Genomic DNA, 20,195 nt, shown 5'->3' with positions numbered 1-20,195 from the left:
CAGACAGGGATAGTGACAGAATGTATTTAAAAAAGGACCCATAAATATGCTCTCTTCAAGAGACACACCTTAGAAACAAAGACATAAATATACTAAAAACCAAAGGTTGGGGAAAAATATATCAAAAAAACAGCAACCAAAAAAAAAAAAAAAAGCAGGAGTAGCAATACTATTCTCAGATAAAACAAACTTTAAAACAAAATCCACAATAAAAGACAAGGGCATTATATGATGATTAAAGAACCAATCCACCATGAGGACATAACCATAATAAATATCTATGTACCCAATGACAGGGCTCCAAAATACATAAAACAAACCCTAACAGCACTGAAAAGAGAAACTGACAGTTCCACAAAAATTGTAGGAGACTTCAGCACACCACTCTTGGTTAAGGACAGAACATCTAGAAAGAAACTCACCAAAGATACAGATGATCTAAAGGCCACAATCAACCAACTTGAACCCATAGTCCTATATAGAACACTCCACACAACAACAGCAAATTACACATTCTTTTCCAACACGCGTGGAAAGTTCTCCAGAATAGACCACATTTTAGGCCACAAAGCAAAAGCCAGCAAAATACAAAACATTGGGATAATACAAAGTATCTTCTCTGATCATGATGCCATAAAAGGAGAAATTACTTTTAACAGGAAGAGCAAGGAAAAAAAAAAATCAATTACATGGAAAGAGAATAACACCTTGCTTAAAAACCACTGGGTAAGAGAAGAAATCAAAGATGGAATAAAAAAAATTCATAGAATCAAATGAGAATGAAAACATATCATACCAAAGCCTTTGGGACACAGCAAAGGCAGCATTCAGAAGTCAGTTTATAGCAATAGGCACACACATCAAAAAAGAAGAATGGGACAAAATCCAAACGTTAGCTATAGAACTTGAACAGATAGAAAGAGAACAATAAAAGAAGCCCAAAGCCACCAAAAGAAAGAACAAACATCTGAGCAGAAATAAATGAAAAAGAGAATAGAAAAACAATAGAAAGAATTCACAAAACCAAAACTTTGTTCTTTGAAAGAACCAGCAAAATCAACAAAACATTGGCGAAACTGACAAAAGAAAAACAAGAGAGAACATAAATAACCCAAATAAGAAACAAAATGAGGAACATTACAACAGACCCAACAGAACTAAAAAGGATCATAACAGGGTAATATGAAAAACTACACTTCAACAAATTTGAAAACCAGGAGGAAATGGACAAATCCGTAGAAACACATTACCTACCTAAACTAATACAAAATGAGGTCGAAAATCTGAACAGACCCATAACAAAGGAAGAGATTGTAAAAGTAAAAAAAAGAAAAAACTCCCAACAACAACAAAAAAAATCCCTGGCCCAGATGTCTTCACTGGAGAATTCTATCAAACACTCAGAGAAGAGCTTATACCAGTACTACTCAAACTATTTCAGAACATGGAAAAAGGAAGGGATACTTCCAAATTCATTCTATGAAGCCAGCATAACCATGATACCGAAACCAGGCAAAGACACCACAAAAAAATTACAGACCAATATCTCTCATGAACATAGATGCAAAAATTCTCAACAAAATTGTAGCTGATACAATTCAGCATCAAATCAAAAATAATAATAATCTATCATGACAAAGTGGGATTCATACCAGATATGCAAGGATGGTTCAACATTAGAAAATCATTCAAAGTAATCCACCACATAATAACAAAAACAAAAAAAAGAATCACAGGACCATGTCAATTGACACAGTAAAGACTTTTGGTAAAGTCCAGCATCCATTCCTGATAAAAATTCTCAATAAAATACGTATAAAAGAAAAATTCCTCAACGTAATAAAGGACATCTATATAAAACCAGGAAACCCTGGTGGCATAGTGGTTAAGAGTTACCTCTGCTAACCAATAAGTCTGCAGTTTGAATCTACCACGTGCTCCTTGGAAACTATGGGGCAGTTCTACTCTGTCCTATAGGGTCTCTATAAGTCAATCTACTTGATGGCAGTGAGTTTTTGGCTTATACAAAACCAGAGCCAACACCATTCTTAATGGAGAAGCTGAAAACATGCCTCCTGAGAACAGGAACAAGACAAAGATGTCATTTATCACCACTCCCATTTAACATTGTGCTAGAAGACCTAGCTAGAGTCATAAGGCAAGAAAAAAGGGCATCCAAATGGGTAAGAAAGAAGCAAAATTATTCCTATTTGGGGATGATATGATACCATACATAGAGAACCCAAAGAACTCCACAAGAAAACTACTGTAACTAATAGAAAGATTCAGCAGAGTAGCAGGATATAAGATAAACATACAAAAACCGGTTGGATTCCTAAACACCAATAAAGAGAACTATGAAATCAGGAAAGCAATACCATTTATAATAGCCCCTAAAAAAAATAAAATACTTAAGAATAAATCTAACCGGGGTGTAAAAGATATATACAAAGAAACTACAAAACACTACTGCAGAAATCAAACGAGATATACATAAATGAAAAACTTACCATGCTCATGGATAGTGAGATTCAGGATTATGAAACTGTCAATTCTACCCCCCAAAATATACAAATACAATGCAATCCCGATCCAAATACCAACAGCATTCTTTAATGAGATGGAAAAATGAATCATTAACTTTATATGGAATGGAAAGAGGACCTGGATAAGTAAAGCACTATAAAAGAAAAAGGATAAAGTAGGAGAACTCACACTACCTGACCTTAGAACCTACTATACTGTTAGAGTAGTCAAAACAGCCTGGTACTGATACAGTGACAGACACATGGGCCAATGGAAGAGACTAGAGAACTCAGGTGTAAATCCATCCACCTACAGTCACCTGATCTTCCACAAAGCCCCAAAGTCCATTGAACGCAGAAAAGACAGTCTTTAACAAATGGTACTGGCAAAACAGAATGTCCATCTGTAAAAAAATGAAGCATACATTTCACCGTACACAGAAACTAATTCAAAATGGATCAAAAACCTAAATATAAAATGCAAAACTCTAAAGATCATAGAAGAAAAAATAGGGTCACTGCTAGATTCCCTAATACATCACATAAATAGCATATAAACCATACCTAACAATACACAAACATCAGAAGATAAGCCAGATAACTGGAAACTTATAAAAATTAAACACTTAACACTCATCAAAAGACTTTGCCAAAAGAATAAAAAGAGAACCTACAGAATCAGAAAAAATTTTTGGCTATGACAAGTCTGGCAAAGATCTGATCTTTAAAACCTAACACCTCTACAACAAAAAGATAAATAACCCAATTTTAAAGTGGGCAAAGGATAGGAACAGACACTTCACCAAAGGAGACATTCAGGCAGCTAACACAAACATGAGGGAATGCTCGCAATTACAAGCCATTAGAGAAGTGAAAATCATCTCACCCCAAAATTACTGGTAGGAATAAAAACAAGAAAACAAAAAATAAATATTGGAGAGATTGTGAGGAGTTTGGGACTCTTATGCACCGCTGGTGGGAACATAAAATGGTACAACCATTTTGGAAGACAATATGATGCTTCCTTAAAAAGCTAGAAATAGAAATACCATACAATCCCAGCAATCTAACTCCTAGGAATATATCCTAGAGAAATAAGAGCCATCACACCAGTAGACATTATACACACCCATGTTCATTGCAGCATTGTTCACAATAGCAAAAAGATGGGTACAACCTAAGTGCCCATCAATAGATGAACAGATAAACAAAAAATGGTGTATGCTTATAGAGGAATACTACGCAACGATAAAGAACAATGATGAATCTGCAAAGCATCTCACAATATGGATGAATCTGGAGGACATTATGCTGAGTGAAATAAGTCAATCACAAAAGGACAAACACTGTATGAGACCACTATTATAAAAACTCATGAAAACATTTACACACAGAAAGAAACAATCTTTGATGGTTACTAGGGAGGGTTAGGGAGGGTAGAGGTGGGGATGGAAAAACACTAACTAGACAATAGGTAAGTGGTAACTTTGGTGAAGGGTAAGACACTAAACAGTACTGGAGAAGTCAGCACAACTTGACCAAGGCAAGTTCATGGAAGTTTCATAGACACATCCACACTCTCTGAGGGACTGAATTCTGGGGCTGAGGGCTGGGGACCATGGTCCCAGGGAGCATCGAGCTCAACTGGCATAACATGGTTTATAAAGAAAATGTTCTTTGTCCGACTTTGGTGAGTGGCGTCTGGGGACTTAAAAGCTTGTGAGAATCCATCTAAGACACTCCACTGGTCCCACCTAGTCTGAAGTAAGGCAGAATGAAGAAAGATAAAGATGTACGGGAAGGATTAGTCCAAAGGCCTGATGGACCACAACTACCATGGCCTCCATCAGACTGAGTCAAGCACAACTAGATAGTGCCTGGCTACCACCACTGACTGCTCTGACAGGGATCACAACAGAGGGTCCTGGACAGAGCTGGAGAAAATGTTGAACAAAATTCTACCTCACAAAAAAAAAAGACCAGAATTACTCGTCTGACAGAGACTGGAGAAACCCCAAGATTATGGCCCTTGGACACCCTTATAACTCAGTACTGAAGTCACTGCTGAAGTTCACCCTTCAGCCAAGGATTAGATAGGCCCGTTTAAAAAAAAGAAAAAATGACACTGAAGGGGAACACCAGTCCATGAGCAAGAACAAGAAGGCAGGAGGGGACAGGAAAGCTGGTAACTGGGAACGTGAAATTGAGAAGGGAGGAGTGTTGACATGTTGTGGGGTTGGCAACCAATATCACAAAACAATATATGTGTTAATTGTTTAATGAAAAACTAATTTGCTCTGTAAACCATTATCTAAAGTACAATAATAATAATAATAATAAACTACCAAGTCCAAAATCTTTAGTAATTGTTCAAGAAAAGTTTAAGTGTTGAATGTTACATCCATTTATGCCAAGGATGAGTTTCTTTTATGGGAATACTGGAAACTAGGATCTACAGGGACTTCTAGGTGAAGATGGTAAACTACCAAAACCTAGGGGCACGTATTTACCTCTGTTTCTCCTAAAACTATGTTCGAACACTATTACAGAAATACAAAAATTAGCATAAAAATAAAAGCTAAGAGGTTGTGAGTCTGGAAGTTACATAGAAATATTGTGATACATTTATGGAAGGCAAAAAGTGAAATAGGGGTGAGAGATAAAACAATCAAGAAAAGACTACCCTAAGAAGGGGCTGTACAAAGCCAGTGTATTACACTGAGACCTGGTTATATTAGAAGTGAGAAGAGGGAAGAGAGGCTGAAAACAAGGATAGTAAAGTTATTTTAGAGGGGCGAAAAAGGTTCATTTAATGAGCTCCATGGATCATGCCATATGTCCTCACATTAACTACAGAAATTACAATAGAATGTCAGCGAATGAGACAATAGGGAATGAGAGTGTTCAGCCACAGGTTGTCAACTATATTTTCTTTATTGCCACCACTAAAAAAAAAAAAAGAAAAAAGAATTTTTTTCTTTTTTTTTTTTACCACCCCTACAATGACTGAGCATCCCTGGGTTCACCTGATATGCCTGGAGATCGGTAATGTACAAATTTCGGATTAAGAGCATGCTCATCTGGCAATGGTAAATTGCTGTCATTAAATTTGTATTAATTATGTAATTAGTATATTTTCATGAAAATATTTTGCCTGGACACATTTTGTCTCCTGTTTGCTCCAGCCATGTCAAATTGTCTCAGAATAACCACCTGCAACCTAACATCATTTTGCCTTACAAGAACACGTGAGAGAATATTCTAGATCTCAAAAGAGCACCTTATCAATCTTTTCCCATTTGATAGGAAAAATCAAGAGGCATATTTTTTCTGGAGTACCCTTCTTCAAATTCCCCTTTATTGTTCCAAAGTCCCAACACTCATCATATATTTAATGTATTTTTTTCCCTTTGAGAAAAAATGGAAATAACATGAATGTAATTTATTGTTTACAAATAGAGCTGACCAAGATACGTGGTCATTTTTTTCCAGAATTCCTGTAGGAAAACTTTGTCCAAAATTTGCACCAGTTTACAATGTTTGCTCAGAGTCAAAAGGTTGTTCGTTCTGAGTGAAATAAGTCAGTTACAAAAGGATAAATGTTGTAAGATCGCACTTACAAGAAAAATAAGAATAGGCAAATGAATATATAAAGACCAATGTTTATTTGTGGTTACCGGGGTTGCAGAGAAGGTGAAGGTGGGAATCATTGTTTATGAACCAGTGTTTAAGGTGATGGGAAATCTGGCTTCCATTATGGGTGATGGTTGCCCAACATCATTGATGTAATCGATATCACCAAATTGTACACCTGAAAAATGTTGAATTGGCAAATGTTTGCTAATTCAACATATTCAGGTGTACAGTTTGTGATAAGTATCTATCTATACTTATTTACAACAATAAAAAAGGAAAAGAAAAATAGATGGTTTCTTATAGAACTCCCCTCAAATGATGTGAAGGAATTATGGTTAGAAGTCATAACTGTAAATCATTTCTGCTCCTGGAGAGGTTAGAAAGGGCTCATAACATTTCTCCTCTTTTGACACAGAGCTCGGGTCTGAGCAGAATCTCTTGGGTCCTACCAACCTGAAAGTTTGCTGGGGATGGAAATCCACACTCTGCCTGATATACTATGAAAGGAATGGCAGGAGCAGAGGGCTAAAACCAATTTTGTAACATAGGAATCATGCCAATGCTATTAGGTAAATAAAAAATTTAAAATCTTTCATTAATCTCTATGATGCTTGGCTTTGAAATTTCCTCATCGCATATGCCTGATAAAGAACATCAGCCTGATGAGGGACCAGAGAGAAAAACACTAGAACGAAATAAGTCAAAGAAACAAGATTCAAACTCAAATTAACGCCATTTTTTTTAAAAGCCAGGATTTTTCAAATCTTTCTTTGCCAAGTATGGCAGTTCTAAACAGTCCCTAGTAGCATGGGGTCCATCAGGTGCGAAACACCTGCAATGCAAGTGCGAAGTCCCCAAGCCCTAGAGTCCAGCTGGGGCTGGGCCATGAGGCCCCACCCTTTACCCACTGGTGCCTTTATTTCCTCCGCTGCTATGTCACGAGTTCTGACGAGGTGTCACAAGCATCAGGCTGGGGCTGGCCAGTGTGTGCTTCACCCTTGGAGGAGTCGGACGCTAGGAAACCTCTCCGCGTTTCTGCTCGATTTTCAGGGCTGAAGAACGCACAACCCACTCTTCATGGGTAACTTCTTTAGCAAACTGCACCCCTCATCCCGTCGCTACCCTCCGCCAGCCCGGCGCCCACGCAGTCACCCCACCCGCTGTGCTCCCACCTCTGGCCGGGATCACCCCGCTGCCCCTGCGCCTCCCTTCCACCCTCTTCACAGTGGACTGCTCAACCAGGGTCGCGTGCCTTTACCGCCTCGGTTTTACATCGCCCCAAAGAGGCGGTATGCGGTCCGGCAGGCTCAGTACTCCTCTCTGGGGGTCCGTCCCTTGCTCTCCTGGGGAGACCCTCTGAAGAAGCAGGTGGTGCCTCGGACCTTCGGCCACCCAAGAGGTGTGAGGATACCCCCTCCAGGGTGCAAATGGACTCTCCGTTTGCCGCTCAAGCAGATAGTCACATCTGCGAAGCCAGTGACATGCAGTCACCTTCCACGTCCTTGCCTAAAGGACACTGAGCCGAGTGCCCTAGGAGAGTCCAGGAATGGGATGGCGAAGGATGAGGGCAATCAAAGTCCCCACAGCATTAGCAGTACTCCTTCTGCCTCTAGGTCCCTGGAGACCAATGGAGACATCACTTCCTCCCTGCACATTTCTGGGCCTCTGAAGGGAACCCTCCACCCCAAGGGCCCAGAAAACAGCCTGTGTAACAAAGCCCAGGTGTCATCTGGGAGCTCATTCACCAAAGACTGTGCCATTGTCAGCTCATGCAGCCCTGCCGGAGGTGTCCTGCCCCTTCAGAAGCCTATTCCTGATGCAGCAGGGCTCTCTGGCCTGCCCAAGAGGCTGATGAAGTCAACTAAGAAAGGACTGGAGGAAGGCCATCAGCCCAGCTCTCCAGCCTCACTGGGGTTGGGGAAGGAGAAGCAGGAAGAAAAGCATTGCCATGTGCCATCCGGGAGCAATTCTCCACCCACATCTGCCTGTCCTAGGCCACATAAACGGAAACTGCTGCTGGTACCACCACCTTGGGATCAAGGTGAGCTGCCTCCACCTCCTAAGCGCCCTCGTATGCTTGTTGCTGGAGACCTGGGCTTGGAGAAGACAGCTGAGCCCCAAGGGAACCACACAGCCTTAGAAGACAAAGAAGAGGCCACATCAGACTGCAGTACCACGCAGACTACCAGTCCCTCCTCCCTGTCTGTTGCGCCCACCCAAGACTCCCTGTCTTGTACCACTTCCACTCTGCCAGTCTCAACAATGTTTTTCACTGACTTATCCAACCTGTCTGCCAGCCCAACCATCCTGCGTTCCCCTAGACCTTCGCCTGCACCAGAGATTGGTCTTGAAGAAAAAGGCAGAATGCCTAACACTCTTTCTTTGTCTCTTCCAGCGAAATCTGCTTCTTCCTTTACATTTAGTCCCATCTTTAGAGGCGCACTCAGTAATGAGAATGGAGGCTCTCTCCGTTTCTATCCCTCAGTCCCTGATGCAGCACCTTCTCCTTCTGACATCTCCACACCTCCTAGCACCTCAACTGTCTCTTTATTGCCTACCTCCCAAAGAGAGGAGTCGCCCGTCCCCATGTTGGTGGATTCTTCTTCTTTTTTCTCACCAACCTGTCCTCCTCCTCCTGTCCCTTCCACCAGCACCCTTGTGTTCACCAGTCAGCCCATCAGATTTACAGCCATCACTCCCACAATTACAGCCACCGCCTCTGCAAACTCCACCTCTCAGCCTGTTCTGGATCCTGATGTAAGAGACATGGACACCTCTCCCCCTTCACAGGCTGTCATCTTCACGTCTCCTCCAGGCTCTGGGGTGAGCTCCCTCCCACTTGCCCAGGCCCATGGCTGTGGAGATCAGGTGTCCCCTGCAAAGGCCCCAGTCTCCACCAGCCCACCAGCATTTACAGTCAGCTACCCCGCTGCAAGTTTCAGTCTTCCATTTCGCCCAGGAGTCACCCCTCAGCCCAGGTTGGGAACCTCTGGTGGGCATCAGCAGAGAGCCACTGGCCTAGGTCTGACTGCACCAGCAGCTACCTCCACGTCATTAGGCAGCGTGTCTACAGACTCTGCAATCAAGCCTGATTGTGAGGACATGGATACCACGCCTCCCTCCCTGGCTGTCATCTTCCCATCTCCCCCTGACACCAAGGACAACTGCATGCCATTTCCCAAGGTAGTTCCTGGTGAGAAGAGCATGCTGGTGAGAAGCAGCATTACATCCACCCCACGCTCCACCAGCTTGCCTGCACAGTCGGTCAGCAGCCCAACTGCATCTTTCAGACATCCTTTTAACCCAGGAGCTACCCCTCAGCCCACATTTGGGGCCCCTGATTGGCAGCAGCCTGAACCCTCCAGATTTCACAGGTCCATACCTGTAGGGAAACGGGCAGTACCAACACAAGCTGTAAACCTAACCATTATGGCAGCACAGCAAGCCAATAACAACACAAATCAACCAACTTTCGTGGGCATGGCACCCATGTATTCCACCTCTAACATCCATGCCAGCACCCCGTTGGCCTTTGATGGTTCCCCAGGCGTTGTTCCCACCGGCATAGCCATTAGTTCTGGCTTTAAAACGACAACTAAGATGCCCAGTGCTGGGAATAGGAGATCATTGTTTGCCAACAGCACTCCAGGCCAACTTGTGTTTATGAGACCTGCAACCCCTATAGGTAGTGGGAACTTCAGGGTCAAGGTCCCTGCCCCAGGTCCCAGTTCTACGACTGGAGCACTCAATTCTGGAGCAGGGCCAAGTGGAACACTCAACTCCAGTTCCATTCCACCTATTGGTCCAAACACCTGCGACCAGGTTGGCAGCACCATACCCTTATTTGCAAATAAGACAGGTGGCACCTTCATTCAGAGCACCTGGGGTCCACCTGTCCAGAGTACAGATGGTGCAATGGGAAATTTTCCCAAGCTTGGGATCCCAGCCCCTCCTGTCTCTGCCTTCCATCAGAGAGCCTGGGCCACCCCTCACCAGAGCAAACATGCTCTTACTGGAAAAGCCAGGACCGCTAGGAGGAAACATTCACGAAAACACAATTATGCGCCCATCTTTCATCAGAGCACCTTGGGCCCATTTGGCAATGGCACTTCTGCTGGAGATTCAGGTGCCAGCACTGTAACTGTTCTTGGACACTCTGGTGCTCCCAGCTATAGCCAGAGCTCCTGGGGCCCACCAGGCCATGGCACTTATGCTGGAGTTGCAAGCACCAGAACTATACCTCTTCTTGGACACCCTGGTGCTCCCAGCTACAGCCAGAACCCCTGGGGCACACCTCTCCAGAGCAGAGTTGGCATGAAGAGAAGGGACAGCACCATACCTATGGTTGGAGGCCCCTGTGTTCCTCATTTCCATCAGTGCAGCTACAGTCTTCATGGCCAGAGCATGTATGGTACAACGGGAGGGAATAGTACCATGCCCGTAAATGGAGCCCTTTGGGACCCCTCCTTCCATCAGTATACCTGGTGTCCACCTGGCCAGACTACACGTGATGTAATGGGGGGTAACAATACCATGCCTGTAAATGGAGGCCGTCATCTTTCCCATTTCTGCTAGTCCACCTAGGGCTCACTTTGCCAGAGCATGCCTGGTGCAACAGGAGGGGCAGCACCATAATTATATTTGAAGATATGCCTGGTCCCACATTCATTCAGAGCATCTAGAGTCCTCCTGGCCAAAGCACAGACAGTGCCATACCTGGGTGCTTATGGCAAAAGGGCATGTATTGTTCTTGTCAGAGGGGACAAGACCATACATTTTTAGGGAAAAACTTATTTCTCTCCTCAGTCGAAACACCTTGGTCTTACCCAGCCAGGATACCCCCTTTGACTTCTCAGGAGCTGACACCATTGACTCTACTGTCCCTGAATAGATGGGGAGCCTGGCAGAATCAAGTCTTTGAACCGGCAGGACTCTCACTGCTGCCTGTGGGTGTACCCTCTTCCCGAGCCAATTTGTCTAAATGGGGCTATTATATTTCTTTCCCAGATTGTGTAGATATGTAAATAAAACCTTGTTTTTCTTGTTCATTTGCCTCTGCTCCTGTGTCTTAGCTCTTTGACTCAAGTGGGGAGGAAAAATGGACTGGCAAGAGTGGTGACTTGCTGAGCAGGATGTAAGGAATGCAAAGTTTTCCTCAGCCCAGTGACTAGGATGTGGAAGTAGCCACATATTCTGACTGCACGTGCTGACTCCTGAAGTCTCTTTGTTTCAAGTGTAAAGGATGGCACCTCAGGAGGAAGTGAGGTCAGAGGAGGCGGAGCTGGGTGACCACCCCTGCCTTTCTCTCTGTGCTTCTCTCCCACCCCTCTGACCTCACCTTAGGCTAGATCATCCCTGATTTGTGTGAGGAAACCACACTTTACAATTTTAGTCTTTTTAAAATTTTTAAATGCCTTTATTTGTGTCTTTTTCTTTAGACCTAGGCCAATCCTCCTCACACACGGGACTTTATCCACAGACGATGGGCCTGGCAGGTTTTGGGTCTGGAGGAAGAAAGGAAGAAAGCGCTCACAGCTGCTCTGTGACTATTGAAATGTTAAGTCTAGGATGTAACATAGTACTTAGATGCTGCTATTACACTCCCTAAAAATACCAGAAAAGAGCTTCCGGCTGTAATCTAAGCCACTAAAATATCAAATGGGTACAGTTAAAATTTCACCCAGATCTAGTTATCCCAAGGGTCTCCTTTAGACTTAAATGCTTAAGACACAACTTTTTCTAAGGCGTTTCAAATCCAGGAAAACCATCTTAAGAAGAAGAAAGGAGAAAAATAAAAGAATTTCTTTTGGCTCCTTACATTAAAAAAAAAAAAAGTTGGTGTAGAGTCGACTCTGACTCATGGTGACCCAATGTGTGAGAGAACTGTGCTTTATAGGGTTTACAATGGGTGATTTTTTTCAGAAGTAAACCAAAGACCTTTCTCTTGAGGTGCCTTTGGGTGGAGTTGAACTTTGAACTTTTTGGATAGCAGTTGAGCACATTAATCATTCATACCACCCAGGAACTCCTCAGCTTCTTACATATTAAACATTTATTCAGTAATGACTGTATATTCCACTCTGTGCTAGGCTCTTGGGATGCAGAGAAAGAGACATCTCTTTCCCAAGAGGAATTTAGAACGTAGTGGGGGTGACAGATGACTAGACTAAAAAAGACAACAGGCAGGTAAGTCCTAAGGTAACAGGGACAGATAAGAAGGAAATCAGCTATATCTAGGTGAGAAGAATTGTGAACAGCTCCTTAAAGAAGGAGGAGGGAGCACCCAGGTGGAGAAGGACTTTCCAGGCCAAGAAACAGCATGTGAAAAGTCAGAAATACAGGGCAGGTAATCAGAAGTGGCCAGAGGGTGAAACTAAAGCTGGGAGATGCAGCTGGAGCCTTCAGCAGGCTTCCAAAGGGATAGATCTTGGACCAATTTACACACTGAGATGGAGCATTTGTCCATTATTCTGAAACCGTGGGGAGTCCTGAAAGGACTGTAAGCCCCAAAGTGATGAGACTGTATGTAGATTTTAGAAAAATCCCTGTGGCTGTGTGAAAAGGAAGAATTAAATGGCACCAGAGCAGAGGTGAAGAGGCTTATGGGAGACTTTGCAGTAGTTGAAGCAAAGATTCGACAATGAGCTTCTGGTCTAGGGGGCTTGCAGTGGGAATGGGAGGAGGTGCTGGAAGAGGGAGGTGAAGTAGGGAACTGCAACAAGACCAGGCCTATTCTAGCCTTCTGGCTTGGATAAGTGGACATAAATAATTTTGACAAAAAAAAATTATTTTTAATAATGTGAGATGTCTGTGGAAGAGAGGTCATATTCAGAAGGCAGTTCATTCACCCGTTTATCAGTAACATTGATTGAGCATCTTGGTTGTGCTAAGGACTATTCTAGGTAGGAGGATCAATGACAAAAGAAACAAAATCCCCAACTCTGGGCAGCCTACATTTTACTTGGGAGAAAATAAGAAACAAACATCATAAACAAATTACCTGGTATGTCAGCTAGTAACAAATGCCGTGGAGAACAAAGCAGCATGTGGAGGATTGAGGCTGGAGACAGGGAGAAGCCTAGGTTTCCATTTAATTGGTGGACAGGGCAAACCTCACTGTGAAAGTGAGTTTGGACCAAAATCTAGAAGCAGGCAATTAAGTCATATATCTGAGGGAAGAGCATTTCAGATAGCGGGAATAGCCACTGAAGAAACCTAGAGGAAACATGTTTGGTATCTTCAGAAAGTAGTTAACAAGCTAATGTGGCTGAAATGGAGTCAACCAGTTGGAAACTGGGATGAGAGAAGGATAGTAAAGATGTGGGTTTAATTCCCTGCTCCATCTATTGGTTGTGTAATCACAAATAGGTGACTTAACTTTCAAGAGTCTGAGTGTCTTCATTTTTTTTTTTTATGTCCTGTCTACCTCAAGAGATTGTTATAAGGATAAAATACAATAGTGTAGAGACTTGTAAGCCATGGTTATTATTCTACACACAGGAATAGGTAAATGGGTACACAGATGAAATAAAGGGAGGGAGGGAGGAAGGGAGGAACAAGAGAAAGAAAGAAAGGACATAGGTAGACAGAAGATAGAGATGACAGAAGATAGGTAGATGTAGACAGGTAGATAGACAAGTAGGCAGGTAGGTAGGTAGATGGATAATAGATAATATATGTATGCTTGATGAGTGAGTTCCTTAGGCAGCAGGGCCTTGATTGCCTGCAGCAGGCAATGCAAATAGGGGATCTCCATCCTACATTGAGCATACAAGTGCTTACTCAAATTATTAGGAAGTAAACACATGGAAAAGTAGGATAACTAAGCCTAAAAATGCACAGCACTCTGCCTAGTGCAGCATTTATGAGAGTAGCCCTGTAAATACAAAGACAAGCATCACATAGAGGCTGCTGGCCTCCTCCAGGTACCCTGCTGCCTGTTTGTTACAGGTCCAGAGGATCAAAGCTCCCTGACTGCACAGTATCGCCTGCCCTTTGTACTCAGAACTGCCTCTCAGAAGCAGGGTTCAAACCCAGTTTGCTTCTAACAGACCAGCACCCTCTCCCTGCCATGCCAGGCAATGGTATTCAGAGACAGATTTTTAAATTCAAATGTCTTTTTGACTTTTCTCAAGAAGATCTTCAAGCTAGCTGTAATGATCCTGACAAGGCAAACTTTTAATAAATGTGTGAGAGATATAACAGCTATTTTGAATTGCATATTTTGATGCACTTACATGGCTGATGCTATTTTAAAGTGAATCCAAACATGCTTTTATTTTTTATGAAATTAATACATGAACACAACAGCAATGCAAACAATACTGAAATCCAGCACTTCCTAGGCCAGGCGCCCTCCCCAAAGACAGTTTTTAGCTACTTTGGTGTTATAATCTAATTCTAAATTCCAAATATTATGCTAATTCTGCCAATCCCGATGTATCCATTTTCAATAATACTTTTCACCTTCCTAATGTGAAGGAGGATAAACTTACATTCCATTTTTCCCCCCTTTGCTCCCAGTACATCATATTTATTTCAATAATTTTTCTGCTTCTATTTTGTAGCTTTATGTGAATTGGCTAGCTCTATTTATGAGGGGAAAATAGCACAGTGGTTAAAAACCCCATACACAACTAAGCCTAGTCCTGTGCCATTCCATGATCAGTGGCAAACTGGACTGTTGTGCTCTATAGGGTTTTCATTGGATAATTTAAGGAAGTAGATTACCAGGTCTTTGTTCTGAGACTGTTTTAGTCTCGAAACTTCATCCCTTTAGAATCATAGCCACATGCAAGCCCCCATTGACAGACAGGTGCCCCTGAGTCATCTACTTAACCTTCCTACATCTCAGTTTGCTCATCTATAAACCAGGGAAACTTACAACACCACCTTCAAGGCTTGGTCTTGATAACTAGATAGAATAATGCAGTTCTAGCCTTTTGTATCCAGCCCACAGAAGCTCTCAAGAAATATTTGCCACTGTTCTTAATTTCTTGTTTTCTACCTCTCCGCTAATGTATGAGTTTCCCTATGCACAAGACTGCGCCTCGACAGATCCTGGGCCTTTCTCTTCCCTTTATGACTCAGCTTCTGTCAAAAGCAGTTTACTCTTCTTTGTGCTGTTAACATTCACATTTTGTCCTGCAATTACAGCAAAGTGTCCCATGCTTTATCCATAGGTTCACTCTAAGGGTTGAAAACCAATAAACTGTATTCACAGTGTGAGTTTTGCTCAGTCCTGGAGCAAATTGTGACACAGGATTCCTTTCTCTTCTCTGCAGGTAGAAGGCCTCCACTTCTGGATGGTGACCCAGAGTGTCACCAACATCAATTGCTTAAATCATGCTATATTTTAGCTTGCTTCTTATCTGAACCATGATTTTCTTACACATGTGTGTTTGCTTTTGCAAAAATTTGAATTGCTTTCCTCTTTTATGTCATTGTACTATTGGCTCATAACTTCTTTTTTTTTTTCTCCAAACTTAGTACTGTTTGCTCAGTTGGGCCCCTTTCTTTCCCAGAACTCTGATCCTCGTACTCCAGTCTGGACTAAGTGCTCTCTAGACGTAGGTTATGGATTGAATTGTGGGCCTCAAAATGATGTGGTGGAGTTTTAGCCCCTGTACCCGCAGATGCAGTCCCATTGGGGAACCTGTGAGACAGTGTGAGGTGTGCCTTAAACAGGTCACTTTTGATACAGAAAAGAAGCAGATTAGATGCAAAGCAAGCAGGCACAAGTGGGGGAAAGACAGATGCCGCATGGAGATCCCCAAGGAACACAGAGCAGAGGCTGTGGGAGCCGAGACAGGGATCTTCCCTCAGAATAGACAGAAGAGAGGAGGCGGGGCCAAGATGGCTGACTAGGCAGACGCTACCTCGGATCCCTCTTACAAAAAAGACTTGGAAAAACAAGTGAATCGATCACATACATGACAATCTACGAACCCTAATCATCAAACACGGATATAAAGAGTTGACCTGAGTGACAGGTGAGTGAAAAGCTGCGCCCTGAACCAGTGACCGCTTCTGGAACCCATGACTCACCCCACAGCCTTGAGCCCCCGCGGTTCCCTGGTGCCGAGTGGCGGGGCTGATTGCAGCTTGCTGAGGCGGGGCAAGCACGGGACACAGCCCTAACCCCTAGCCCCCTGGGGTAACCTCCATAAAGACTCAGCCAGCGCAAGCAGGCTGCACACTGATGGGGCTAACGAGAGAACAAACGAGCAACCACGGGGAAGCAGCGACTGTTTTTGGAGCCTGGAGCCAGGTCCCAGTCAGAAAACCTTGGCACCCGGCATTGGACTGAGCGCAGGGGAGCTGAGGCACAAACACGGGGTGCAGCCCTAGCCCCCTGAAGTGGCCCCGGGGGAAGCCCAGCCAGCGCACGCAGGCAGCTCAGTGACGTGGCTGACAGGAGGAGAAGTCACCGGGAGGCAGCAACTGATTTTGGAGCTGGGAGTGCGGCGTCCCAGCCAGGGAACCTAGGCGCTGGGCTTTGGATTGGGAATGGAGGAACTAACCACAGCTTCTGGGACAGCACAAGCACAGGATGCAGGCCTGACCCTGGGGGGCAATCTCTACCCAGCCAGCGCACACAGTCGACATGCCCCTCGGGAATCTCAGATAAAACAGTCATCCCAAGCAAGGTAAGTAACTTTGTCTATATTCCTGGGTGCTACTCTCTCCTATCTATCTGATCCCTCCCCTCCCCTTCCCAGGCAGCTTCATTAACATTGTAATTTCCTGGGCCAGAGAGTGAAGTGCTTGCATTTTTTTTTTCTTTGTTTGTTTTGTCTTTTCCTAACCCATTCTCCTGGCCTGAGAGAAGCAGCTACAATAAAACCCAGAGACCAAGAATCCTTCCCTGACTTCCCAAAATTGGGCTAAAAATACAAAACCAGCTCCAGCCAAGCATTTGTGATCCACAGTCTTGGGCTTTCATCCTTATAGGGAACAACGTGGCTATTATAACGCAAAGGCAATTCTGATAGTGATCTGACTGTAATTGTTTTAGCAGATTACTGGAAAGACAAGTTTCCCAGGTCTGATATCTCTGCTTATTCAACAGAGCCCTCACTGACCCATAACGGGGAACTGAGGGCTGAAGCTCCACCCAAACCACCTAACCTCCTGCCATAGGGGTCTCAGGATAGTGACATCTACCAATCTGTAGAGGTACATGCATTGGGTGCCTACAGCTGCAGAGCCCACCAACCAAAGTGCTTTAGGAATAGGGACATACCTACCTCACTGGCACTTGGGGGAAGCCTGTCGGCATCCTGCTCCCCCGCCGAGTATGACCCCCTGCTGCTACTAGAAGCTGGTGCACACAACTATTACCACTACTCCTCTAAGCGAATAGGTGACAGTCTACCCCACACACTTGGTGACCCAAAATCAGATTCTACTCAAGAATAGTGAATGGACTCTTAGGCTTATATTTCTGGTACCAGCCCAAACCAGCTGGTAAGAGGACATAAGTGATTCAAAGATTACAACAATCAAGACAGCACCATCTAGTAGCCCATCTACATTATTGAAAGAAACCAAACCAAGATAAGACTCAGTGAGCAAATATAAAATAAATCATTACAATACCTTATAGATGGCTCAGAGACAACAGTCGATATCAAACCACAAAAAGAAGCAGACCATGATTGCTTCTACAACTCCCCAAATTAAGAATCAAAATCTTTCCCAAATGAAGATACAATCCTGGAATTGCCAGATGCAGAATATAAAAAACTAATTTACAGAATGCTTCAAGACATCAGGGATGACCTCAAAAATGAAATAAGGCAATCTACAGAAAAAGCCAAGGAACACACTGATAAAGCAGTTGAAGAAATCAAAAAGATTATTCAAGAACATAGTGGAAAAATTAATAAGCTGCAAGAATCCTTAGAAATCAAAAGGTTAACAGTAAAATTACAGAATTAGACAACTCAATAAGTCAGAGGACCAGATTTGAGAAATTGGAATGCAGAATGGGGGAGGTGGAGGATAAAGCAATGGACACCAATATAGCTAAAGAAAAATCAGATGAAAGAATTAAACAAAAATGAAGACACCCTAAGAATCACGAGGGACTCTATCAAGAAGAATAACTTGCGTGTGATTGGAGTTCCAGAACAAGGACGGATAACAGGAAATACAGAGAGAATATTTGAAGATCTGTTGGCAGAAAACTTCCCTGACACCATGAAAGATAAAAGGATATCTATCCAAGACGGTCATCGAACCCCGTATAAGATTGCTCCAAAAACAAAATCACCAAGACATATTATCATCAAACTCACCAAAAATGAAGATAAATAGAAAATTTTAAAAGCAGTCTGGGATAAAAGAAAGGTCTCCTACAAAGGAGAATCAATAAGAATCAGTTCAGACTACTCAGCAGAAACCATGTAGTCAAGAAAGCAATGGGATGACATATGTAGAGTACTGAAGAAGAAAAACTGCCAGCCAAGGATCATTTATCCAGCAAAACACTCTCTCAAATATGAAAGTGAAATTAAAACATTTACAGATAAGCACAAGCTTAGAGAATTTGCAAAAACCAAACCAAAGCTACAAGAAATACTAAAGGAAATTGGTCAGAAAATCAATAACATCAGATAATAACACAACACAAAGTCACAGAACACAACATCCTGATATCAACTCAAATAAGGAAATCACAAAAACAAATTAAGATTAATTTTAAAAAGAAAAAAATGCTCAAAACAGGGAATCATTGAAGTCATTATGTAAAAGATCACAATAATAAAAAAGAGGGACGAAATACAGGAGGCATAGAACTCCCATATGGAGAGGAAAACAAGGCGATATAGGATGATACAAGTTAGGTTTTTACTTAGAAAAATAGGGGCAAATATAGAGGTAACCGCAAAGAGGTCTAACAATTCCATAACTCAAAATAAAAACCAAGAAAAACATAACGATTCAGCAAACATAAATTCGACTACCATGAAAATGAAGAACACACAATTTACAAAGAAAGATGTCTCAGCACAAAAAAGTAAGTGGAAAAATGAAATTGTCAACAACACACACAAAAACGCATCAAAATGACAGCACTAAACACATTCTTATCTATAGTTACACTGAATGTAAACGGACTAAATACACCAATAAACAGACAGAGAGTATCAGACCAGATAAAGAAACAAGATCCGTCTATATGCTGCCTACAAGAGACACACCTTAGACTTAGAGACACAAACAAACGAAAACTCAAAGGATGGAAAAAAATATATCAAGCAAACAATAAGCCAAAAAAGAGCAGGAGTAGCAATATTAATTTCTGACAAAATAGACTTCAAAGTTAAACCCACCACAAAGGATGAAGAAGGACACTACATAATGATTAACGGGACAATTGACCAGGAAGATATAACCATATTAAATATTTACGCACCCAATGACAGGGCTGCAAGATACATAAAACAAACTTTAACAGAACTGAAAAGTGAGATAGACACCTCCACAATTATAGTAGGAGATTCAACACACCACTTTTGGAGAAGGATAGGATTTCCAGTAAGAAGCTCAAAAGAGACACGGAAGACCTAAGTGCTACAATCAACCAACTTGACCTCATAGACCTATACAGAACACTCCACCCAACAGCTGCAAAATATACGTTCTTTTCTAGTGCACATGGAACATTCTATAGAATAGATCACGTATTAGGTCATAAAACAAACCTTTGCAGAATCCAAAGCATCGAAATATTACAAAGCATCTTCTCAGACCACAAGGCCATAAAAGTGGAAATCAATAACAGAAAAATCAGGGAAAAGAAATCAAATACTTGGAAACGGAACAATACCCTGCTCAAAAAAGACTGGGTTATAGAAGACATTAAGGAGGGAATAAAGAAATTCATAGAACGCAACGAGAATGAAAACACTTCCTATCAAACCTCTGGGACACAGCAAAAGCAGTGCTCAGAAGTCAATTTATATCAATAAATGCACACATACACAAAGAAGAAAGAGCCAAAATCAGAGAACTGTCCCTACAACT

At 42.6% G+C, this 20,195-nt stretch overlaps 1 protein-coding gene across 1 annotated transcript; it reads left to right on the top strand.

The window, feature by feature from the left end:
* Positions 1 to 7,238: 7,238 nt before the first annotated feature.
* On the top strand, positions 7,239 to 10,736 carry LOC126082499 (nuclear pore-associated protein 1-like). Its single transcript, XM_049895005.1, has one exon. It carries the CDS (start codon positions 7,239 to 7,241, stop codon positions 10,734 to 10,736), a length of 3,498 nt encoding a protein of 1,165 aa, XP_049750962.1.
* The last annotated feature ends 9,459 nt before the right edge of the window (positions 10,737 to 20,195 follow it).

This window comes from Elephas maximus, chromosome 9 (genome assembly GCF_024166365.1).
Source record: "Elephas maximus indicus isolate mEleMax1 chromosome 9, mEleMax1 primary haplotype, whole genome shotgun sequence".
In the NCBI taxonomy this organism is placed as follows: domain Eukaryota; kingdom Metazoa; phylum Chordata; class Mammalia; order Proboscidea; family Elephantidae; genus Elephas; species Elephas maximus.
Note: the sequence above shows the minus strand (reverse complement) of the source record. Positions and strands in the feature narration are given on the sequence as shown.